At 36.3% G+C, this 22303-nt stretch overlaps 3 protein-coding genes across 4 annotated transcripts in view; 2 read left to right on the top strand and 1 right to left on the bottom strand.

Annotated features, from left to right (window-relative positions):
- On the top strand, window positions 1-7130 carry trmt1l (tRNA methyltransferase 1-like). The gene is made up of 16 exons (XM_077220546.1): window positions 1-116; window positions 1387-1518; window positions 1777-1839; window positions 1945-2058; window positions 2169-2233; window positions 2982-3138; window positions 3743-3863; window positions 4205-4284; window positions 4778-5021; window positions 5109-5321; window positions 5412-5602; window positions 5790-5868; window positions 5991-6157; window positions 6318-6383; window positions 6543-6672; window positions 6770-7130. The coding sequence occupies exons 1-16, from the start codon at window positions 56-58 to the stop codon at window positions 6960-6962; spliced, it is 2076 nt and encodes a 691-aa protein (XP_077076661.1). The 5' UTR covers window positions 1-55; the 3' UTR covers window positions 6963-7130.
- swt1 (SWT1 RNA endoribonuclease homolog) overlaps window positions 1-13401 on the bottom strand; it is a 38216-nt gene extending 24815 nt beyond the window's left edge. The window contains exons 1-3 of the mRNA XM_077220540.1: window positions 13262-13401; window positions 12282-12370; window positions 9145-9239 (exon numbers count right to left, since the gene is read on the bottom strand). The gene's annotated coding sequence lies outside the window, so the exon portion shown is untranslated. The remainder of the gene's footprint in view (window positions 1-9144; window positions 9240-12281; window positions 12371-13261) is intronic.
- Window positions 9456-21447, top strand: niban1a (niban apoptosis regulator 1a). 2 transcript variants are annotated; one of them, XM_077220544.1, is made up of 14 exons: window positions 9456-9580; window positions 13197-13327; window positions 13419-13547; window positions 13634-13748; window positions 15726-15890; window positions 15991-16106; window positions 17158-17262; window positions 17526-17688; window positions 18508-18695; window positions 18841-18987; window positions 19102-19212; window positions 19290-19397; window positions 19514-19625; window positions 20458-21447. In XM_077220544.1, the coding sequence occupies exons 1-14, from the start codon at window positions 9529-9531 to the stop codon at window positions 21366-21368; spliced, it is 2553 nt and encodes an 850-aa protein (XP_077076659.1). In that variant the 5' UTR covers window positions 9456-9528; the 3' UTR covers window positions 21369-21447. The 2 variants fall into 2 exon arrangements, with proteins under 2 accessions (XP_077076659.1, XP_077076660.1); XM_077220545.1 differs by having other exon boundaries at window positions 9459-9580; window positions 18508-18696; window positions 18845-18987.
- Window positions 21448-22303: the final 856 nt, after the last annotated feature.

Genomic DNA, 22303 nt, shown 5'->3' with positions numbered 1-22303 from the left:
GTGGAGCCCAACAACGCTCAATGCGTACGGATACGAATTCTACTAGTTTGGGAAAATGGCGGAGCTCAAAGAAGGGGACGCTGAGCAACTTCACCAGCAGGACGCCAATATAAAAGGCAAAATAATTTGTATTAATAATTATACATTTATTCAACCCTGATTTTCAGGTTCCTTAAATAACACTCATCATTTAGATATTTTGTATTTTATGCAATTAATCCTTAATGCGACTTCAAAACTGCTGAAGTAAATATAGGCCTCCTCATGGAGCTCCACCATAGGACCTAGGTGTAAATAATGTAAATGTTCAAAACGCAAATATTCTCAGCGCATATCGACAAAGAACTGACATGTCACTAGGTAGCAAAAACGTTAAATCAATCGATGCATTATCTGAGTTAAACAATAAATTGTGAATAACAGTAATGTATAAATATAGCAATGGTCTTATCGCGGAGCTCCGCACTAGGGCCGTTCTGCTTGGAAACATCAGCCTCAGAAAGCGGGATTGGTTACTCCATGGAAATGTACATGGGTTAACATATGAGGGCGCTCCAGTATTGTTGTTGTGGTTTTAAAAAAAAATACAGTAATTCTTCATTACAGTGTCTGCTTTATACGTCCTGAGACTTTTCTGCAAACCTCAACCTCTACGTAGCTAAACATAATCCGTTAAATCTTCGTTTTGTTGATAATTCCACGAATTTATCATGTTTTTTTTTTTAAATAAATTGTATTGTTTAAAAGTTTAACGTTAAGTTCTCCCATTTCCTAGGCTGTCATAATTATGTGATAAAAAGAAAATCGAAATTATGACATACATATGATAACGAGTCGTAATTATTATTAAAGAAAATACTTTTTATGCAATAATTTTAACTTTATCTCATAATGTTTACTTTTTATAATTATGATTATCAAAGCATGATTTATTTTTCTCATGTGACCAAATCTAACCAATCCAGATTGTTAACACAATAAATCACAAAAAATTATTATTATCCAGATGTATTTTCCAATTTTAACATTGAAAGTCTTGGCCTGGAGCAAGGGTGAAACAATAAAATCTCTATAAAGGCTTTAAAAAAATTAAGACATTGTAAAAAGGCAATTTTAATGTGGTATTCATATAACAACAACAAAAAGATATTGTTATAATAAAAAATCAACCCCGGGACATACAAATTAAAAATTAAAATTAAAAATATTATATATTTCGCATTGATGAAAATTACAGTTGCATTCAACTGGTCTTACTGTACAATCAATTGTGTTTTTCTTCAGCTAATAGTCAATTGAAGGAAAGCTCTTTTGTCTTTAAGTTGTCTTTTTAAGTGCTTCAATATACAGTATTTTGCTGAAGTGTGAATTGGTTTGTATTAACAGACACTGGGACTGATACCAGTAAGATCCTCGCTGAATCTGTGGAGTGTGAGCAAAAGCCAACTCAGTCAGCAACTACAACTCCAGTGAAAACAGAGGACAAAACTGCACAAACATCCTCCACTATCGTGTCAGGTAAATATTCAACAGTATATGATGATTATGAATTCTTTTCTTGTTTGTGGTCAACAAGCTTATTTGTTTGATACTTGCTTTTTCAACATCTATATTAGTCTATATTTGTTTTTTGCTGTTGTTTTCTTTATGTACTTATCTTTATTGCATTGTTCGCTTAATAAAAAAAAAAGTATATAACGATTATCAGTCTCCTCAGACAGGATGTCTCTCAGCATTGTTAAATCACTGAATTGAAATCATCTGTCTCTGTTTCAGAGAGACATGTGTCTATTCAAACCACACTGGAAGGGCTCGAAATGCTTGTGGATTTAAACGGAGGTACTTAAACCAGAAGTACCTGTTTATTCTGTCCGTTTATTACAACCACCAGCAGACCACCTGAATCTGAAGTTAATAAATATCTCTGTTCATTGATTTTGACAGCCGGGAGGAAGTCTTGTCCATTGTGTCCAGAAGAGAAATTTAAGGCCTGTTACAGTCATAAACTTAGACGACACCTGCAGAACTTGCACTGGAAAGTTTACGTGGAATTTGAAAGTAAATGGTTCCCTTTAGGCAGCTCATTTTCTTTTCCAACACACATTTGAAAGCTGTTGCTTCGGTTAGCAGCTAATTCATGCGTGAAAATTTTGTTTCCTCTCCTGCAGGCCAAAGGATGTGCATCTGTCATCTGCCTTGCCGACAACTCAAGTCCAGTCTAGGCTCTGACCAGGTAAGATGACGTGTTTCTTCCCATACACATCCCATGGCTGTAATTTGACGAAAAAGCCTTTCTATTCTAAAGTGAACATAGAGATGCAGATTAACTTTATTTCGAATTTTTAACTTTATGATTGTTATTCTTAGCTTTGAGAAACCTGTTCGTTCACAATGATTGTACCTCATTATTATATATATATAGATATATAGATGGAAAGATGGATAAATAGATAGATAGACTACCATTGAAAAATTGCTCCCCAATGCCACATTCAAAAATACAGTAAAACAGTTTAAAATAACTTTTGAAATGTAATTTATTCCTGTGAAAGCAAATCTGGATTTTCAGCATCATTACTCTCCAGTCTTCAGCATCACATGATCCTTCAGAAATCACTCGAATGTGTTGAATTGGTGCTCAAAAAAACATTTCTTATAGTTTTCAATGTTGAAAACAGTTGTGCTGCTTAATATTTTTGTGGGAACTATGAAATATTTTTTTAGGACTCTTTGGTGAATAGAAAGAACAGCATTTATTTAAAATAGAAATCATTATAAATATCTTTACTGTCTCTTTTGATTCATGTAATGCATCCGTGCTGAATAAAAGAAGAATATCTTGCTGACCCCAGCCGTAAATATAAATATCCAGCCGTAGCCCTGTTTGCCTGTAGTTATACAGTACAGATAGATCGAAAACATCTATTTAATTACATCCTCTTGAATTAATACATTTATGTATTTGTTCCCTTCATCTCCAGACTCAAAGCAGACTTGTGGCTCACTACCACTGTGTGGTTTGCTCTGTCACTATTGCTCGCAAGACAGACATGATCAGTCATCTCAAACGCCACTTCAACAAGGGTGAGACCGAGGCCAGCTATTCAGGCAGCTCAGATGTACCCTTTGAACAACCTGGTGAGCCTTTACTCTATTGCTGTTTAAAATGTTTTATATGCTTCCTCTTTTGACGTGCTTTACTGTTACTGACATGACCGATATTTGTGCTGACAGCGTCTCAGAGTGAGACAATAGCCATTAAAAGAGAACCGCATGAACAGGATGCTAGTTTGTTGATGTGGAATAATGTAGATGTTGGGATTGTTTTCATAAAAATAATAGTTCCATTTTTTTTGTGGTCCTTTTTTCAATTTTCAGGTAGGGTAAGAAAGAATAGGTAAATCTAACTAAACCATACAGCACTTAGCCGTTCACAGGATGAAGTTCTTCAGGAATGATATGAATGATAACAGTATAACTTTGTCCTTAACCTTGGCCTTTGCTTTTTAGTTTAAATAAGTCTCAGGAGGTGGTTGTAACAATAAAATGCTTTAATTCGCTACAGCACTAAGCAATTAATTCATTCAATTGCATTTTAAATCCACTCACTATGGTATTTATGTAGGCAGCATCTGAAGAGCGTTGTATGCCTCAGCCATTTTACAGTTTTTTAAGGATGGTATTCCTCTGCATTTAGTTAATATTTACCAAATAATTTGTCCGCATTAATTCTCTTTCTCAGTCCCAGGTGGACAGGCTTATGAGATTATGAAAGAACTGGGCACCAATGTCCAGCTCCTGCCCAACCACACCACACCCCAGAAGACTGACACCTACTTCAACCGCAAGATGAAGACAAACAGGTCGGATAATTATTTCTATTTGACGAACGACTCGTTATGAGATTGAATGTGTACCTCGTAAAAGATTAATGTGTAAATCCACATTACAATAAAATAATTATTTGTACTTTAGCATATTAAATGTAACTTTGGCTGAAGCTATACTTAATATTTTATTTCTGTTTATATAAATATATAATATTTAGACAAATAATTAAAAAATATAGGCCTACCTATGGGTCAGGGACACCCTGTTGAAAAAACCTATAATAAAGTAAGAAAATGCCCCCCAAAAAATCCTTCATAATCTCATTGTGCTGATTATTTGATGATTGTATCACACTAAAATGTGATTGTTGTAGGCAACTGGTGTTCTGCTCTCTTGCTGTTCTTGCTGAGGAGAGGAATCCACTCGAATGTCTCGATGCCTTTGGAGCGACTGGTAGGAAATTTACTGTACACAAAGAGCTGACATCTCATGATGATAATAAATAGCACTGCTCAGTTTTTTGATTTAATAAAAATGAAAGGGTCATATATTTTTATTACATGGCTTGGTTGAATTCTAATGTAGAATGCGGTCTGTTATTTCTTGATAATATACCGCTGCTAGTTATAACACACCGTAGCCATGAAAAACAGAGCGTTGCCATGGACACAGTTCTGTTCACTCTGGAGCAATACAATCGTTTCTAAATCAATAAACTCCTTTTTAAATCAATATTTTGAGTCAAATTATTGATTTATTTGGTAGGTAGCTATGCAATAAGCGGGATAATGTAGAGCGAGGCAGTTGTTATAGCGAATACCACCCCTTCAGACTGATTCAAGACCTGATCAGCCTGTCGGGGTTGTATTCACTATAACAACCGCCTCGCTCTACATTATCCCTTACATATTTGCATACATGTGCAACATATTGATCCTTTTTGTAGGTATCATGGGTTTGCAGTGGGCAAAGCATCTGCGCAACTCTGTAAAGGTTACTATAAATGACTTAAGCGAAGCTTGCGTGAAGATGATTAAGGAGAATTGTCATCTGAACCACATCCGAGTAGAGGGCACTCGTACGGGCCGGCAGCTCGACGGAGCGGGAGATGCAGACTCGCCCATTGCCTCCGTGGAGGTGGTGAAGATGGACGCCAATGTCATCATGCACCTGAGACCCTTTGACTACATGTGAGTGAGAGACTGATGAACTGTTGGTCATAATTACTAAAAACATTGTACCCATAATAATTTATTGCATTCTTGTTTTTAAATCAGACACCTTGATCCATTTGGAACGGCTGTAAACTATCTGGACGCTGCTTTTCGTAACGTTCGGAACCTGGGCATTGTCTCTGTGACGTCAACAGACACCGGTTCGCTTTACTCTAAATCCCTGAATGTGACGCTTCGACATTACGGTTGCCAGATAGTCCGAACCGAGTATTACAGGGAACTCGCAGCACGTATGGTATTGGCATCAGTGGCCAGGTGGGCAGGTCTTTCTGAAATGAATCAGCATACACCTATTTATTTTATTAGACAGTTTGTAAACCGTCTTGTTAATGCATGTCATTTCAGGGCTGCTGCACGCTGCAACAAAGGGATTGAAGTGCTGTTGGCCGTAGCTCTCGAGCACTTTGTCCTCGTGGTGGTGCGAGTTCTTAGAGGGCCCACCCAGGCAGATGAGTCCTCTAAGAAACTACGGCAGCTGTTGCACTGCCAGTGGTGTGAAGAAAGGGTGTTCTTCAAGCCAGGAAGCATGGTGGAAGGTGAGAAAGCACTTGTACAAACAAACAGCTGCATCCTGATAGTGCACCCTGTAGCCAAAATAGTTGACATTGGCAACAGTAATGGCAAGGTCATGGGTTTGATTCCCATAGAATGCATGAAGTGATCAAATGTATAACTGCCAAATCCATAAATGTAAATACATGTTCCTGCTTATGGTATATACAGAAAACCTGTACAGACAGCTGCCCTGCCAGTGCCATGGGAGTATGCCAGGAAAAACGGCAGTAGAGCTTGGACCACTTTGGTGAGATGATGTCATTCATACTTTTTTTTTTGTTTGTTTATAAAACATTTAGAATGATAATGCTTAATTCCTTCATTAATGACTATCTTTTTTTTTTCTTTTTGACCCCTTCCATCCACCAGGGCCGGTCCTCTGTTTAACACTGGATTTCTGAGGCGGATGTTGGTGGCAACAGTGCAGCACAATATGGAAGACATCCAGCCTCTGGTGAAAACACTCATTTGTGAAGCTGACTGCACCACTCTGAAACCTTTCCCTGTCTCGGGATTCTCTGCCTTCTCCAACCAAGGTGTGTTTGGGTGTTTTTGCCCATCACTGTTTTTTTTCAGTAATCTTCTGGTTATTCATCGTTAAAAACAATGTGGAGATGATAAATCTGAACTTGTTTTTTCAGCATAACTTGATTTTTGCCTTGTATATTTCAATTAATTTGACACATTTGTGTCTAGTGGAGTGTGGTGTGGTCATAAAAACTTTACAGAAGGTTGAAGAGGCGGATACATCTGACCAGTCAGGTATTTGTTGCTTTATCAATGTCTTTTATCTGCTGTTCTCAGGGATTTAACTGTTCCTAGGTTATCCCAGATTAGGAAGGGTTTATGGTAGAATCAAAGCTGAAATGGATTGATTGCATAGACTATAAAGTGTATTTTCTTTTACTTTTTTGTGTTCAGGGAAAAGAAAGCCCACAGGGGAGGACTGTGGGAATGTGCTGAAGAAAGTCAAATCAGATGCATCTTTGGAGCATCCAGCATTCTACTACAGCATCCATCGGCACAGCATCCGCGGCATGAACATGCCTAAGTTAGTCAGCGCAAACTTCTCCGTACACTGTCATGTATTGATGTACAATACATAATACTTGTAGAAACTGACCCTGAGGTTTGTTCCTCTCTCTCAGGCTGAATAAGTTCCTGCAGTATCTCACGGAGGCCGGGTTTAGAGTGAGCCGCACACACTTTGACCCAACAGGTGTGCGAACCGACGCCACCCTGCCACAGTTTAAGGAAGTGCTTACAAAATACAGCGTGCCTACCTATTCATCCGCACCTCAAAGCAACGCTGTCAGCTCAGACCGACGTCTAACTCTCTGACTTTAGATACTGTGATACATATTTAGATTAAGAGTTTGGACAGCACAGAAGTCAACTGTGGCTATTTTAATTGATCAGTTTTCCTGTTTATTTTAGAAATTTTCAATGACAACTTGAGTAAGTTCTGGAGTAAAAACATTTTGATCTGAATTAAAAGGGTTGTTTCAATTTTGTTGATGTTTTTTTGTGGATTGCATTGAGGCTTTGACCCATTAAAGCTCCAGTAGGTAGCTTTTGTAAACAAATATTTGTTAAAACTCTCATTATGTCCTGAAAGTAGAATATGAGACAGATAATCTGTGAAAAAAATCAAGCTCCTCTGGCTCCTCCCTGTGGTCCTACTGCCATTTGCAGAAATACACCGCTCCTGGTCAGAAACAACCAATCAGAGCCAGGAGGAATGTCTTAGCAGTGTCAATCACGCTCGTGTACGCGCTGATCACCCCTCTCTTGCACAGCGCTGTTCAAACTCGTTCATCCAAATGAACGAATCTTTTTTCGAGTCATTTCGTTCATTCAACGAACGAAATGACTCGAAAAAAGATTTGTTCATTTTGAACGAGTCTTTTTTGGAGTCATTTGGTTCATTCAACGAACGAATGACTCGAAAAAAGATTTGTTCATTTGGATGAACGAGTTCGAACAGGATCACGAACGTGCATCACAGAACAGAGCAAGGCGAGCTTTTGTGCTTATAAAACTTAAAGTTTTTTATTTATTTTTGAAATGACCGATCGTTTCACTAGATAAGACCCTTATTCATCGTCTGGTATCGTTTAAAACCCTTTGAAGCTGCGCTGAAACTGTCATTCGGTCCTCGAAACGTTTGTGTCCTATTGAAGTCCATTATATGGAAAAAAAGCCTGGAATGTTTTCATTAAAAAACTTAATTTCTTTTCGACTGAAGAAAGAAAGACATGGACTTCTTGGATGACATGGGGGTTAGTAAATTATCAGCAAAAGTTTTTTTTTAAAGTGAACTAATCCTTTAACGTTATCTTAGTAGCTATAACTTATAGAAAGAGTGCAACCTTATAAAGTTACATGTATTGCAAAATACATAATGATTTGAGGACCAAGTTTGTAGTCAAAGTATGGGCAGGCAATAGTCAATGTAAAGCATATTGTTGATGTTTCGTCCCTATTAGTGAATGTTCCATAACTGTTTATAATCCGCCGTCATCGGTGGTCCTGCTTACTAACCTGTGCGTTCACGGCAGGCTCCGCTGTGGGGGAGGAGCTGTGGAGGGAGGGCTGTAGCGCAGCAGAGAGCAAGGGGGTTGGACCTGTAAGTTGTGCTTGTTCAAATTTTCAGGCTAAGTCAACATTTTCTCAAAACTCCCTACTGCAGCTTTAAAGGGCTTCATAGTGTCTGAATAATAAGTCTGTGTTGACGGTAATGCAGTATTGACTTTTATTCTTTGGTTTTTGAATTTTTAATTTCCAAAAAATATTTATAAAGACTGTCAAAGGTTTATATTTCACTTCACTTTTGCTTGTTTTTTTTCTCCAGATTGCTAACATTTTACATTATATGTGTATATTATAATTTATATCTAAATATAATATTAAAATTATATCATTATAATATTATAATTTGAAAACATTGACAAAGTGCATGGGTGAATAAAAAAACACGTCCAGTCCACATTTTACTTTAAAAACAACAGAATATTTAGCATATTTAAAAAAAAAATTTAAATATCACATTCATTTATTATTTTCATAACATTTAAGCAAATTTTCCCCTAGAATTCTCATTAATGCATTCTTAACTTTTGAGCTTTTTTATTCAGTGTGTAGTATATTAGAGTTATTATTATTATTTCTTACAGCAATTAGTAAAAAAAAATGTGGTGTTTTGTTATGCAAATGAAACAATGCAAAAACATATCATGGTACAAATAATTTTTCTTTTATGTTTTGAGTGAAATGAGACTTGAATTCGCTCAGATTTTATATGATTCATCTCCTTGAAAATTATGTGTGTCATTAATTAGAGCCACGCCAGCTTTATTTGCATAGTACAAGTCTAGACCTCCCTGAAATGCACTTAAATTATCTTACTGGTATGACAGTTTGAATAGAAACTGTTCGTGGTAATAAACCTTAATGGAATCAAGTCTGTCAAGTATGTCACTCGCGTATTTTATTTCACAAACAAAGATGTAACAAAACATACCATGGTTCTTCCTTGAAGCACCCTGGAGTCCCTTCCACTGTTACTCCGGTAGCTTTGATCGCAGCTCAGATACTCTTGCACATTCACAGAGAAGCCTGATTTATAAAACACATATCATATAGCATGTTATTTTCATAAAATCATAGGCTGTGACTGTGTCAAAACTTAGTGAGCTGCCTCCCTAGACAGCATTTGGGCATCAGGTTGACAGTTCCTTTTAGAAGACAGCCCTTGATTGTCCTGATGCAACAGTTTCATTCATGCCACTCCCACAGTCCTGAAATATAACACCTGCTTTCAGATTCTCCCTCAGTAGTGAATACAGAGACATTGAATCAACTTCACCAGAGCAGAATAGAGCTCACCTGAACTAAGCAGAGCAGCATGGGAACATCATCCAGCTTACTGGATGAAAATCAATCCAACTACATAAAAGGTATGTGTATAGGAACTTTATGTGGTCATTCTAAGTCACTGAGAGGTTTGGCATAGTTTATAAGTGTGGAAATAGCAGTAATGTTTGAAAGATGGATGAGAAGGATGTTTCTGAAATTGTAGATTGAAATGCTTGAGATGTTTTCTATTGTCCTAAATCACATGGCCATTCAGTGTTAGAAAAATTGTTGAATTTGTTAAATGACTATCATTAGTGTCCATTAGATCACTGGAGTCACTCTACCATCTCACCTGAAAAGTGAGAGGCAGAAACCTGTTTGTTTTCTTCTTCTTGGCCTTTCAAACTATATGGGTGGAAGTTTTTAGTGTGTCAGAGACTAAAGGATTAAATTCAGCTCTGCTATTTGCTCAAATGGAAAAACAGCCAGTGTTTGCAATTCACATCTGTAGTTTGTAAAGAAAAGAGTGATGTTAGCAGACAAAACGAGAAAGAGCATTACAGCATAGAGTTTATTTTCGGAATGTTTTTTTTTTTTATACTCCATTTCATTCACAGAACTGATTTTTAATGAAAATCTCATTGTCCGGAAACGGGAACATACGAGCCTGAAAATTGACCGGTGATAATTTCATTCGAAAAAGTTACTGCTGAACTGACAGCTCCCAAAGATTGTAACTACTATACGGGGCGTGTCTCCCAAATATTATAAAAGTATTCAATATATAAGGATTATTCATTGGCTGATTTTGAAACTATAACCCTTTTATAATGTGGTTACAGGCTTGCAAAGTACCATTAGTATTTTGATGTGCATGACCTAATGTAAAAGCATTACATTATTTCAGCCCCATCACAATAAGTTGAATTATAATTTGTATTTTTCATATCTATGCATTTAACATACATTTTTATTCAAAGCAATTTAAAGAGCATTCAAGCTATTTGACATTCCCATGTTGACTTTGGAGTTCCACATGCTACGCTCTACCAGTTGAGCAATACAAACATTTAAACAGAGTGTTAGAATAGATGTAAATTCTGATAGCATCATAGTTTCTGTTACGAACCAACAATGAAAACTAGAGAATTTAACTAGATTTAACAACTGCTTTAACTAGAAAATATTGTCACATGACACCACACTTTTTACAGTCAATGTTTTAGTTGCACAAGCAGAGAAAACATGCCTTTTTTGGGAGCTTGATGTAGTTAATGTAACTATAATGAAGAAAACATTTACATTTATTAATTTAGCAGACGCTTTTATCCAAAGCGACTTACAAATGAGAACAATAGAAGCAGTTAAACTAAAAATAGGACAAGATATTTAAAGAATTAAGAAGATATTTTGAAGAATATGGGTAACAAAACAGTTGATGGGCCCCATAGACTTCCATAGTATGGAAAACAAATACTATGGAAGTAAATGGGGTCCCATCTAATGTTTGGTTACCAACATTCTTCAAAATATCTTCTTTTGTGTTTAGCAGAAGAAATAAATTCATACAGGTTTGGAACAACTTGAGGCTGAGGAAATGATGACAGAATTTTCATTTTTGGGTGAACTATCCCTTTAAATCTGTCAGATAATGTTACTCTGGGTTTAGTATCATGTTAATTGTGTCATTAAAACACATGGGAAACAAATGGGATCACTTCCTGAGAATGAGCTGACAGGAAATTCATGTGCTGTCATTTCACACCTGGTTAAAAGAGAGTGTGTTGTCAACAGCTGCACATTGTCAAGGAGTTTTTTCTTTCTTTCTCACACACACACACACACACATGTAGAGGTGTTTACGAACATTCCCTGAGCAACCTTGTCCTCTTGCTGAAGGGTTGGTGAAGTGTGATGATGTCTGTGTTGAGGTATTTTCACATAGAACTGGCTTTGCAGGTCATGCCATGTCACAAACGTCTATGGTTGGCAAAGTATCTCAAATGTCAGAGCTCAAGAATTCAAGACATCTCAAAACTACGGTTCCTTCCAAAACAATGAATCTCTCTCACACACAAAACAATAGTTTTAAGAAGACTGCATGAAGAAATGCACACTGGCGAGAGAGTGAAAATAATGACATAGCGGCTCGTTACTTTCACTCCATTGTGAAATATGATGGAAGTGAATGCCGTAGCTGTCGTCTAAATGTAGTTGTTACGTAATGTAAGGCTCTAAAATGAGGAAATTAAAAAAGTAGAAACACCCTCTACAAGTGGTCATTCTGGTTTATGAGTTAAATCCTAAAGTTCAGTCTGTTTAAGGAAAAAAGAACATAATTCTGTGGGTAAATCTATGGGCGCAGTGTTATAGCTATTTCATTAAGTGTTTTGAGTCATAGCTGATACTATTGATTATTTTTGAATGACTTGAATACTGTACTGACCAATTACAACTTTCTGTTTTAAGTAATATAATAACACTTATAGTAATAAATAGCCTGGAGATTATTCATATACCATGCCTCATGTAAGTCATGTTTATGTGGTATGTTATATGTTCTCATGCCTCCAAACTGAAATTTAAACATGTATGATTCTACCTTAGATCTATGAGGTTTGAAAGTAGGGTACTGACAAGAATGCTTAAATGTTCAGGCAGGGAATAAGCAGTCTGATTGGCTGTAAACACATTAATATTCCCTGTTCACTGCTGTATTGTTCAGCTAATGTTGTATGTGGTACTGGGAAAAACACAATTAAGTAATTTAGACAACCCAATGTAAATTTCCTCTCTACTCACATTTGGTCTGTGGCTATTTTGGATGATGTACTGCCATCTGTTTTTACACGTTGGACACATTGATGGTGCGTTCTTCTCCAGGTGAAGCGCTAAGTGGAATTAAAGAGAGATTTAGGAAAACTCATGAAACATTTTCCTTTAATGTAACACTTTACAATAAGGTTTCATTTGTTAAGATGAGAAACTACATTAGTTAACGTGAAGTAACAATGAAAATACTTTAAAAGCATTTTCTCTTAATTTTAGTTCATGATCATTTCAGCATTTACTAATACATTGTTTAAAAAAGTTGTACTAGAATCTGTTAATTATTTAATGGACCTAAGCTAATATGAATAACAATAAACAGTTAACAAATATGAATAAATACTGTATCAAATGTATTGCTCATTGTTAGTTAATGCATTAATGAACATTAACTAATGGGACCTTATTGTAAAGTTTTAATAATTAAAACAACATACTGTATGACAGAGAAAAACAGCAAAGAAAAGTGGATGTTAGGTTAGCGCATGTAACGTTACCTGAAATATCCTCTAATCAGTAGACTTTTGATTCTTCCAGCTGTAATATAGCATCTCATCATTTAACTGATTTATTAAAAAATATATATACGCAAAGTTGTGGTTCGTTAGATAAAGGTGGAGTGTAATTTTTGCAGCACTAGCATCACCTCTGGAATTGGAAAATGACTGTTTACTTCCACAATCTCAGGGCATGAGCTGATGCTACATGCTATTATTGTTATGATACATAGTAATGTATGACTAAGTAAATGTTAGATCAATTCATGCCATATTAAATCGTGCTGAGCAAGTAGGCAGTTGTTTGTAATTATTGAGAATAAAATAGACCTTGAGTTCTAGTCTTTTTAATATTGTAGGCTAATGACCTCAAAATTGTGTTGTCTTGCAGGGCAAGTGGATGAGAAATTTAAGAAGTTCGCACCGATTTATAGGAAACAATATTCTCTGGCTTACCTGTCACAGATCCAAGATGAACTTGAACAACGGAAAGAAGAACGCACACAGTTCCTCAAACAACGGGTAGGAATCAGATATCTCAGATAAGGATTTAACAGAAATATCTGTATTCATTTATTCTTATGAACTCCACACATCACATTTAATTATCCAGGCCCTTCCAGAGTCTGGAAAGGTGCTGTATGAGGAAATTGTCCGGTACTTTGATGACGGCAGGAAGTGGAAGGAGAGATATATTGTGATGCGTGCCTGTCACGTCCTGGAGTGCCACGAGAGCTACAAGGTATTAGCCATTATTCCCCATCTGAGAATGAACATTTGCTAACTGAGGTACCGCTACCTCAGCATCTCTAACCTGCTTTTCTGCAGGCGTTTGTGAAAGGTGCCCCTCCAACACACAGACTGGTGCCTACAGGGGGCACCATTCTGACTACAGAAGAACAATATATGGAAATGATTGACCAGGCCTGCCCTTGCACCAACAGTGAGTAAAATTAATTAAAATACCCATGCTTACATTTTAAGTGAGCTAATTTTACACTTATTCAGCAATTATTAAAGACCAGATAACTTTGAACAAACATTCTATTAATGTTACTTGAAGAACATTTGTTCATAACTTTGAGAGAACCTATCCAGCTACAATGTTAGTTCTGAGAGTGTTCCCTGTTAGCTGGGTAGACATTCTTTTCGTTATTAGTGGAGTTCAACACATGCCATGTAGCATAAATTGACACACAAAAGAAGATATTTTGAAGAATTTTGGTAACCAAATAGTTGATGGGCCCAAATGACTTCCATATAGGCCTAATTGTTTTCCCCTCCATACTATGGAAGTCAATGGGGCCGATCAAATGTTTGGTTTCCCATTTTCTTCAAAATATATTACTTTCTGTTCAGCAGAACAAAGAAATGTATACAGGTTTGGAACAATTTGAGGTTGAGTAAATGTTGACAGAATGTTCATTTTTGGATGAACTCTCCCTTTACAATAAGTCAAGTCACAATTATTTATATAGCAGAAAGAGGATTTTTTTTTTTTAGCAGATTATGTCAAAGCAGCTTCATAGTAATAAACAGGAAAGTAACCGTGTTAAGGTTGTAGAATTCATCAATTATGAAACAAATTCAGTTTCAGCTGTAAAGCAGCTCTACAGAATTATTATTAAGCATCAGTGTTGTTGATTCAGTTCAGTTCAATAACAGTGTCAATGTTACAAAGTTAGTGTTATTATCCAGCTCAGCTCAATTCATATCAAATTTTGTTCTCATTCAATAGTCTCAGTGCGGTTGAATCTATAATATTACTGAATATTGTCTTTTAAAATCCATTCATTACTGAGCTAATGATAAATGTTATTTTGTTTTTAATAGAACATGACTTCATTTAAATTTGGCTTAAAATCAAAATTGACCCTAGTCAATTTCTTTATGGTAATGGTATTATTGTGAACGATTCATCCATGCATTACCCTCTGGGGTTTCAGAGTCACACTCAGGACCTTCGGGTCCAAATGGGCCGGAGGGGTGGGATTCATATTTATTAAAAGAAAATCATCATTTTTTTTAACTTGTTTTTTATAATATTTTTTCTTTTATTTTTTGGTGTTTTGAGATAATTTTATGATTTATAATTAATATTTATGCAATAAATATGACCCATTTTCCCCCAATTTCCCCCCCATTGAATATAATAGAAAATTTAAAAAAAAAAATGTATTTTATTTTTTTTAAAGCTGTATTTCATTTTAGAGTCAAGCCTAGACCTCATGAAAGCAATTTTTGAAATTAGATGGATGCCATCTGGTGGACAAACTGAGCATTTTAAAAATGCAAAACACATATGAAATCTGATTTTTTTAGTTTGTTTATGTATAAAAGTGTGTTTGCGTGTGTGTGTGTGTGTGTGTGTGTGTGTGTGTGTGTGTGTGTGTGTGGATGTGTCTGTTTTGCACACTTGATGTTTTATAGATTCACCCCTTCACTGTTGTGTGCTTTTTTTCTGGATCGTGGCTGATTTGTAGATTGTACGCACAAAAAAACTCGGTATTTTCACATTTTTGCCAATTTCCCATTCATTTCCTATGCCGGGTCCATTTGGACCCGAAGGTCCTGAGTGTGACAATTTTTTTACAACCACTTTGATTATTCAATACCTGTCCCCAATTTTTTTGGGTGTTCATATACCAAGTACCAAAACCCTCACCAAATTTCAGACCATTCCGATGAAGCTATGATTTTTTAAAAATAAATATTTAAATGTTTCGGGTCCATTTGGGCCGAAGGACCCCAGAGGGTTAACAGTTCTGTTTTTGTTTTCTATAAATCATCATTTATTTACTGAAAAGATTTATGAAGAACATAATATATAACATACAATAATTGTTATACATACAGTAAACATAATGGTGAATTAACTAACATAATGGAGTAAAATGTGATTGTGTGTGTTATGATGCAGATGTCCAGGAGGATTTCGCGCCCCCTGTGGCGGACATGCCGGGGAAGTACCCAGTTTATCTTAGACTTCCGTACCGCCGAGATTCCTATTTCTGTTTCCGAGATGAAAACTCTCAAGCTGAATTCATCTCGTTCTTATCTGACTGCATTCGCCACCAGAACAAAGGTATGACTTTCACTGTAATAAAACCAGTCCCAGTGGAAGTTGTGGTGTAAAGAAATATATCAGCTTATATTAAACGGGAAACATTTGGTCTATTCAACAGATTTTCTCAAGAAGAAGACGTGTGAGGTTAAAGCTTTCCTCAAAGCCTTTCAACTCTATAGGCAGGAGAATGGCCAGTATGAATCATGGGATATGCTCATAGGCAGCGATGTGCGGGTAGGTGTCCTTCCACATTTGTGCTGGTTCACATTGACAGCACATGTTGTTAGAAACTTAAACCATTTTTTGAAAATAAACAAGATAGCTTTTGTTCATCTAGTATGGCATGGAATGTTCAAGCTTTTTAAATGTTTTGTAATTTACTGTGACAGTTATGACAATCTTTATCATTTATAAATGACTGGAACCAAGTTGCAAAACATATTTCCTTTTATAAAGGTATAATTCACCTTTTTTCCAAAATAATTTGTTTTCCTCACTAAATGGTAGATTTGAATACAATTTGATTTTTTCCCCCGTTGTATAATACATACAGTCTTACACGTATTATCTGTACTCAGTCTCCAAAACCTCAAGTCACACGCTGTTACATCAGAGCATGTGTGGAATCTGAGTAATGCAGCACACAGGCAGTTTCACTGTAGTTTTCACCTGCCAACGTGTCAATGCACTATCGATACACCTCATTTGTCAGTGCATCTCACTGCACATATTTATTTAACTTTCTGTTAGAAGAAGGTAGTTCTGAAAGAGCAACATGTGCCATGAAGTGTCCTGAAGCTCACAGTATGAACTCTGTGAAATATATATTTATATACATACTCACACACACACGCACATTTTATAACATCATTAATATAAAATACATTCTGCATATTTATAATACATTTAACAATTCGTTCTTTGGTTTCTTTTATCATACTTTTTCTGCAGTTTCCTAAAACTATTTGATACTTTTCTGTGCTTGAATCATGGATAAGGGGGTTAAATCATTGTGAAACTTGGCTTTGATTGGCTTATTACTTTAGTATTTCATTATTAATATTGGTACCTGTTGTCACATTAGTCTGTTCATTTAAATACTTTGATTCGGATTGTGTTTGAGAAATGACTGAAGGCAGATCAATGATTGATTTTGTGGTTTTTAGGTAAACATAGTCTAGTCTGTGGTTTAAGTTTACATAAATTGGGCCACATAGGGGTTTAAGTCATGTCTAGCTACAGATGTATGTGTAATATTTCTGAATCTGTTTGTTTGTGTGTTTAGGGTCTTGCTAATCTGTTCATGGAGGACTTGATGCCCTATCTGGAGAAAGAACTGCAGCCATGTATGAAGAGCAAGAGGGCAGACAAGAGAAGAGTGTGGTTTGCAGTGCGTCTCTTTCCTGTCCTAGTGATTGTCCAAATTGGTTTCCATTATGGCATTGGGTTTCTCCAGAACCTGTCCTTTATACTTGAAGCTTGGGTGTGTGATGTTGACGTACATGTAGGATTCCCCACACCCAAATAGCTTAAGGCCAGAAATGTCCCTTTGGTGTTTTCTAAAGGGTGGGACAAACATACCAGAAACACGTTACATTCCATAGCTGTGATTATGGACGTTACAAAAACTTATGTAACAGTTTTGTCTCATAGACAGTTGAAGCTGCTTATTTTCTGCTGCAAGAGCATCTACTGCAAAGGCTGACCACACTGAAGGAGGAGTGCAAAGACATGGCGAAAGAGCAGGAGCCACGCATGCGCTCTGACATGGACCAGATCACCAGCTCAAGAGATTTCCTGGAGAAAAAACTCAGAGGTACATGAGCACACTAAACATGTGTCAATTTCAAGCTTTTAAGAGCCTTGAAACTAAAAACTGTCAACTTGCCAAACATTGATGTACACTACCTTTCACAGTAAATGTATACTTTTATGAAGCAATTCACTTTATAATCATAAATGAATCCTGAAAAAAAGATGAATTCCACAAAAATATAAAGAAGAACAAATGTTGTCAGCATCGATAATAATTAGAAATGTTTCTTGAGCGCCAAACCAGCAGGATCATGTGACCCTGAAGACTGGGGTAATGGAACCATACATTTCAAACATTATATATTTCAAAATAGAAAATAGTAATACTTTTATAAATATAAAATTATTAGAAACTTTAGTAAAAAGAAACTTTAATAAATATTAGTAAGTTTAAAAAAATTGTAATGTGAGCATACGCGATCTTATCAACCCCAAATTTTTGAACGGTAGTGTATGTATAAATAAAATATAATGTACTATAAATATCTCACAAAATGTATATTTCATTTGAATGGCCATCAGTAAAGCAAGTTGGTTTATACTTTATTTTAAGTACAGAGTACATTTAAGTACGGAGTAAAGTTAATTAACACTTACATTAACATGTACTTACTATAGGGTTAGGAATATGGTTTGGTTAAGGGTTAGTTGCATGTAATTATGCATAATTTACTGTTATTACAACAGTAAGGCAACATATGTAACAAGAAAGTGTTACCCACAAGATCTCTTTTGGCCTCAGTTACTCTGTTGTAAAAATTTGTATATGTGGGTGTTTACCATGTACTGTACCATATTTTTACTCTCTCAATCTGGGTAGCGATGGTAGCTGAGCCAGCAACAAAATACTGCACCGAGGAGGTGCAGCCTTACCTGCCGGCCGTCTTGGAGGAAGTGATGGGGCCCATCAGCCTGGGCTTCACAGAGGCCAGGGACTTGAGCGAGGGCATGATGGAACAGCTTTGTCAGGACTTCGAGGATGCTGACCAGAAGGAGGAACTCCGACAGGTGAGAGGAGCTTAAAAATGTATGATTAAGCAGCATAAACAGTCCATACATCTTGTGCATTATATTCCATTTCTTAAGCTAAAATATTTTTTTATTCTTATTTTTATATTAAAACATCTCTTCTTCTGTTGCTCTCTTTCTTAAGGCTGCTCTGTTTAAGATGAGTAAGGCTAATTTACAGAGCTGTTATGACAAAGTGAGTGGACTGGCAGATCACATCCAAGAGCTACAGCAAACCTTCAACTATTGCATCAAAGGTTTGGCGAACAGCACAGAGATCGACTTAAAACAGGTACCCAAAACTACAACCAAGAAGCCAACTCCTTTCTGACTTGCTTGCTTACACTCTCTAGTCTTACTGTGATTGATTAGGGTTTCAGACGTGTCTGTTGTGTGATGGTTTTAGCTGATGGAGAATTTAAAGTACACCTTTGAGCTGCTTGTGCGAAAGGCTCTGGAGGACCCATCTATCAATCTCACGATGGCTATGCAAAAGGCTTCGAACAGGGTTCTGAAGGTAAGCATCTAACTTTTCATTTGCAAACACAAATGGCTGTGTCAGATTGCTTAGCTTAATTTATCTTTGTTCTACAGCAATTTGACTACGACAGCAGCACAGTGAGAAAGAGGATCCTCCAGGAAGCTTTGATTAACATCACTCTACCCAGCGTCAAGAAGCATCTGGCCCCATCCTTCAAAGAGGTACATTTGAGATTGCATAATGACACAGAAATACGAGCACTAACAGCTTAAAAATACCAACCATACATGTTTGATATTTCCTAATAGACATGTCTTTTCTTAAAATGTACCTTTAGGAACTACCTAAATTTGAGCAATACATATTCGCCGATTATTCAAACTTCATCAGTGTGGAAAACTTGTATGAGGACATTATCCACCAGATACTGGAAAAGGACATCAGCATGGGTATGTCACATGATCACAACAATACTACAAGTTTTCTCGCAAAGAGGTTATTGATATTAGGCATTATTAAGTACAAAGCACAGTTTTCATGCATTTTTGCATGCGGATGATGTCTATATAAAAAAAGTCAAACCAAATGACATTATTTGAAGAAATAGTTTAAAAAATATTGGGATCCGTAAGGGATCTTTTTTAATTAAATTAATCCTTTTATCAGCAAGAATGCATTAAATTGATCAAAAGTGATGGTAAAGACTTTTACATTATTAAAAAAAAAAATTCTATTTTGAATAAATGCTTTGAAATTAACTCACTATTTATCAAATAATTCTGACAAAAAAAAATGTATGATGGTTTCCACAAAAATATTAAGCAGCACAGCTGTTTTCAACATTGGTAATAATAATAAGAAATGTTTCTTGAGCACCAAATCAGCATGTTAGAATGATTTCTGAAGGATTATGTGAAGACTGGAGTAATATTCACTTTACCATCACATGAATAATATACATTTGAAAATATAATCAAATAGAAAACAATTATTTTAAATTGTAATGATATTTAAACATTTTGATCAAGCAAATTTATGAGATATATTTAAAAAAAAAATCTAATCATAACTTTTGAATGGTAGTAGTGTACTGTACATACATTATTAAATCCATATTAGAGCCCAGTGGTTAAAATATATTTCAAAAGTTGCTCAGAAGACTGTGACTCCTAATTCATTTTAGGGCCACCACCATATATATATAAAAATCCCTAAGAACAAGAAATTATTACTTATTTAGATTTGCCTAAAATATTCTCGAATCTGATTTGTGATTGGCAGTGGTCAAGGAGGCAGCCAGCTTGAAGAAATTCAACCTGTTGACAGAGAGCAAATACAAATTCAGTGTGTCCAGCCTGTCCTCCACTCCCCCGGGATCTGCACCCAGCAGCCCAGGACACTTAAATACCTCCCCGAGCCTGCGTACGCCCCTGCCGCCCTCCCCGCTGCTGGGCAACGGCATGACAGCAAACAAATCCGTGACTGTTCACTCGCTAAAGTCAGAAAGTAGCACACTGAGCCAAGCTCTGCCTGTCATGGGACAAATCGGTGATGGAGAGAACAAGACACTCTTAGAGGAGAGCAGTGAGGATGAATATGCCACTGCTGAAACGTCAACCTCGATTACGTCATCCGAGACTAAACCAGAACTCGTAACAACCACAATCGCCACAGATGTCATTCCCACCCCTGTTATTATGGTAACAGAAGCCACAGAAAGTGCTGGTACATCTAGTTCACCAAAAAGAGATGATGCAACTTTTTCAGACTTTGCTAATAAGCCCACAACAGCAATCAGTCCGATCTGTATGAAAACCTCTGGCTCTGATGGTGACCCTGCTGAAACGCAGGACAACAGCAAGCCAGCGGTTTCGTCAGACGATCCAGTCCATATTAAAGCACAGATACGTGATGAAAGCACATATCCAATAGACGTTTGCTCATCTATTGAAGATGCAGAAGCTGGACATATCTATAAAAAGTTCACAGACAAACAAATCATGGATCTTCCAGAAAAAGCTTCAGAAACCCAGTCTTCACCACACCTAGAGGAGGAAACCAGTCCCCTGGGCTCTGTGAAGGAGATCCGTGACCTGGTAATAGAGGTTATTGAATTTGAGGAGGTGCTTCAGATTTGCAAAGACAATGGAGAAAAAGTTCAAAAGTTTGAGGAACTAGAAGCTATAGTTTAAGATTTAATGACCGTGTCAGTACTTTACTCAACTTGTTCACACTTCCATTTTTCTGTGTGAAGAGACAAATTGTACATTTTGAACTTGGTTTCTTCATTGTGCAGGAGATAATTATAATTTACTGTATATATATATATATATATATATATATATATCAAATAAATTAATACTTCATTCAGCAAGGATGTATTATACTGATGTAAAGTGACTAACAACATTTATAAAAATTCTATTTCAAATAAATGTTGTTCTATTCCACTTTCAATTTATCAAAGAATCCTGAGAACATGCATCAGTTCCATATAAATAAGGAGTTATAATTTCAGAATATTAACATTACATTTAAAATGTAAATTTAAAAAAATCTCACCAACCCGCATTTTGAATGGTAGTGTATATATTGTGTTGTTTAAAATCAGTTAAAGAGGATAACATGTTTTTCTATCTTATAAGGACTATTTTAAGAATGTCATTTAGATAACCTTATTTTAAATTTGTTTTAAGATAATATGTACAAATGAATTGCTAGGTTAGCATTTGAATAATATATGAAGTCTAAATTATAACATAAATATTGTATTTGGAAATAATATCCTTTGTGAAACTTTAAGGAATCCTTTAGTAAGGAACATGCCTTTCCGCAAGGTGGTTTCCAACCTTCAGACGACACATTCAAAACAGAGCCGGCCATGAACCAGGGCTGACTGTTCACTTTGGACCCACAATGCAGGCCTGACGGGTTTGTTTGCCATGGAATCTGGCTCTGTGACATACCGACAGCACAGAGACGTTTTATGTCATGGATCTGTATTGAGTGACACAAAAAGATTTGACACACATGCAATGCAGATTCGCAGAACACTGAGATCTGTCTATATATGGAGACAGTCACTACAGATTCTGCTCCGGGCACTTGACTATCTATTTAAGATACA

Source organism: Siphateles boraxobius, unplaced genomic scaffold (assembly GCF_051911475.1).
Source record: "Siphateles boraxobius isolate OS27281-9 unplaced genomic scaffold, OSU_SipBor_1 8, whole genome shotgun sequence".
Lineage (NCBI taxonomy): Eukaryota > Metazoa > Chordata > Actinopteri > Cypriniformes > Leuciscidae > Siphateles > Siphateles boraxobius.
The sequence above is the reverse complement of the archived record's forward strand: the minus strand, read 5'-3'. Positions and strand labels throughout refer to the sequence as shown.

Bases quoted from the DNA above. Each gene is read 5' to 3' on its own strand.
- trmt1l (XM_077220546.1), top strand. From the start codon at position 56: ATGGCGGAGCTCAAAGAAGGGGACGCTGAGCAACTTCACCAGCAGGAC. The intron at 3,139-3,742 runs GTGAGCCTTTAC...TCTCTTTCTCAG, and splicing joins TGTACCCTTTGAACAACCTG to TCCCAGGTGGACAGGCTTAT. The intron at 5,322-5,411 runs GTGGGCAGGTCT...ATGTCATTTCAG, and splicing joins GTATTGGCATCAGTGGCCAG to GGCTGCTGCACGCTGCAACA.
- niban1a (XM_077220544.1), top strand. From the start codon at position 9,529: ATGGGAACATCATCCAGCTTACTGGATGAAAATCAATCCAACTACATA. The intron at 15,891-15,990 runs GTATGACTTTCA...TCTATTCAACAG, and splicing joins CATTCGCCACCAGAACAAAG to ATTTTCTCAAGAAGAAGACG. The intron at 16,107-17,157 runs GTAGGTGTCCTT...TTGTGTGTTTAG, and splicing joins TCATAGGCAGCGATGTGCGG to GGTCTTGCTAATCTGTTCAT.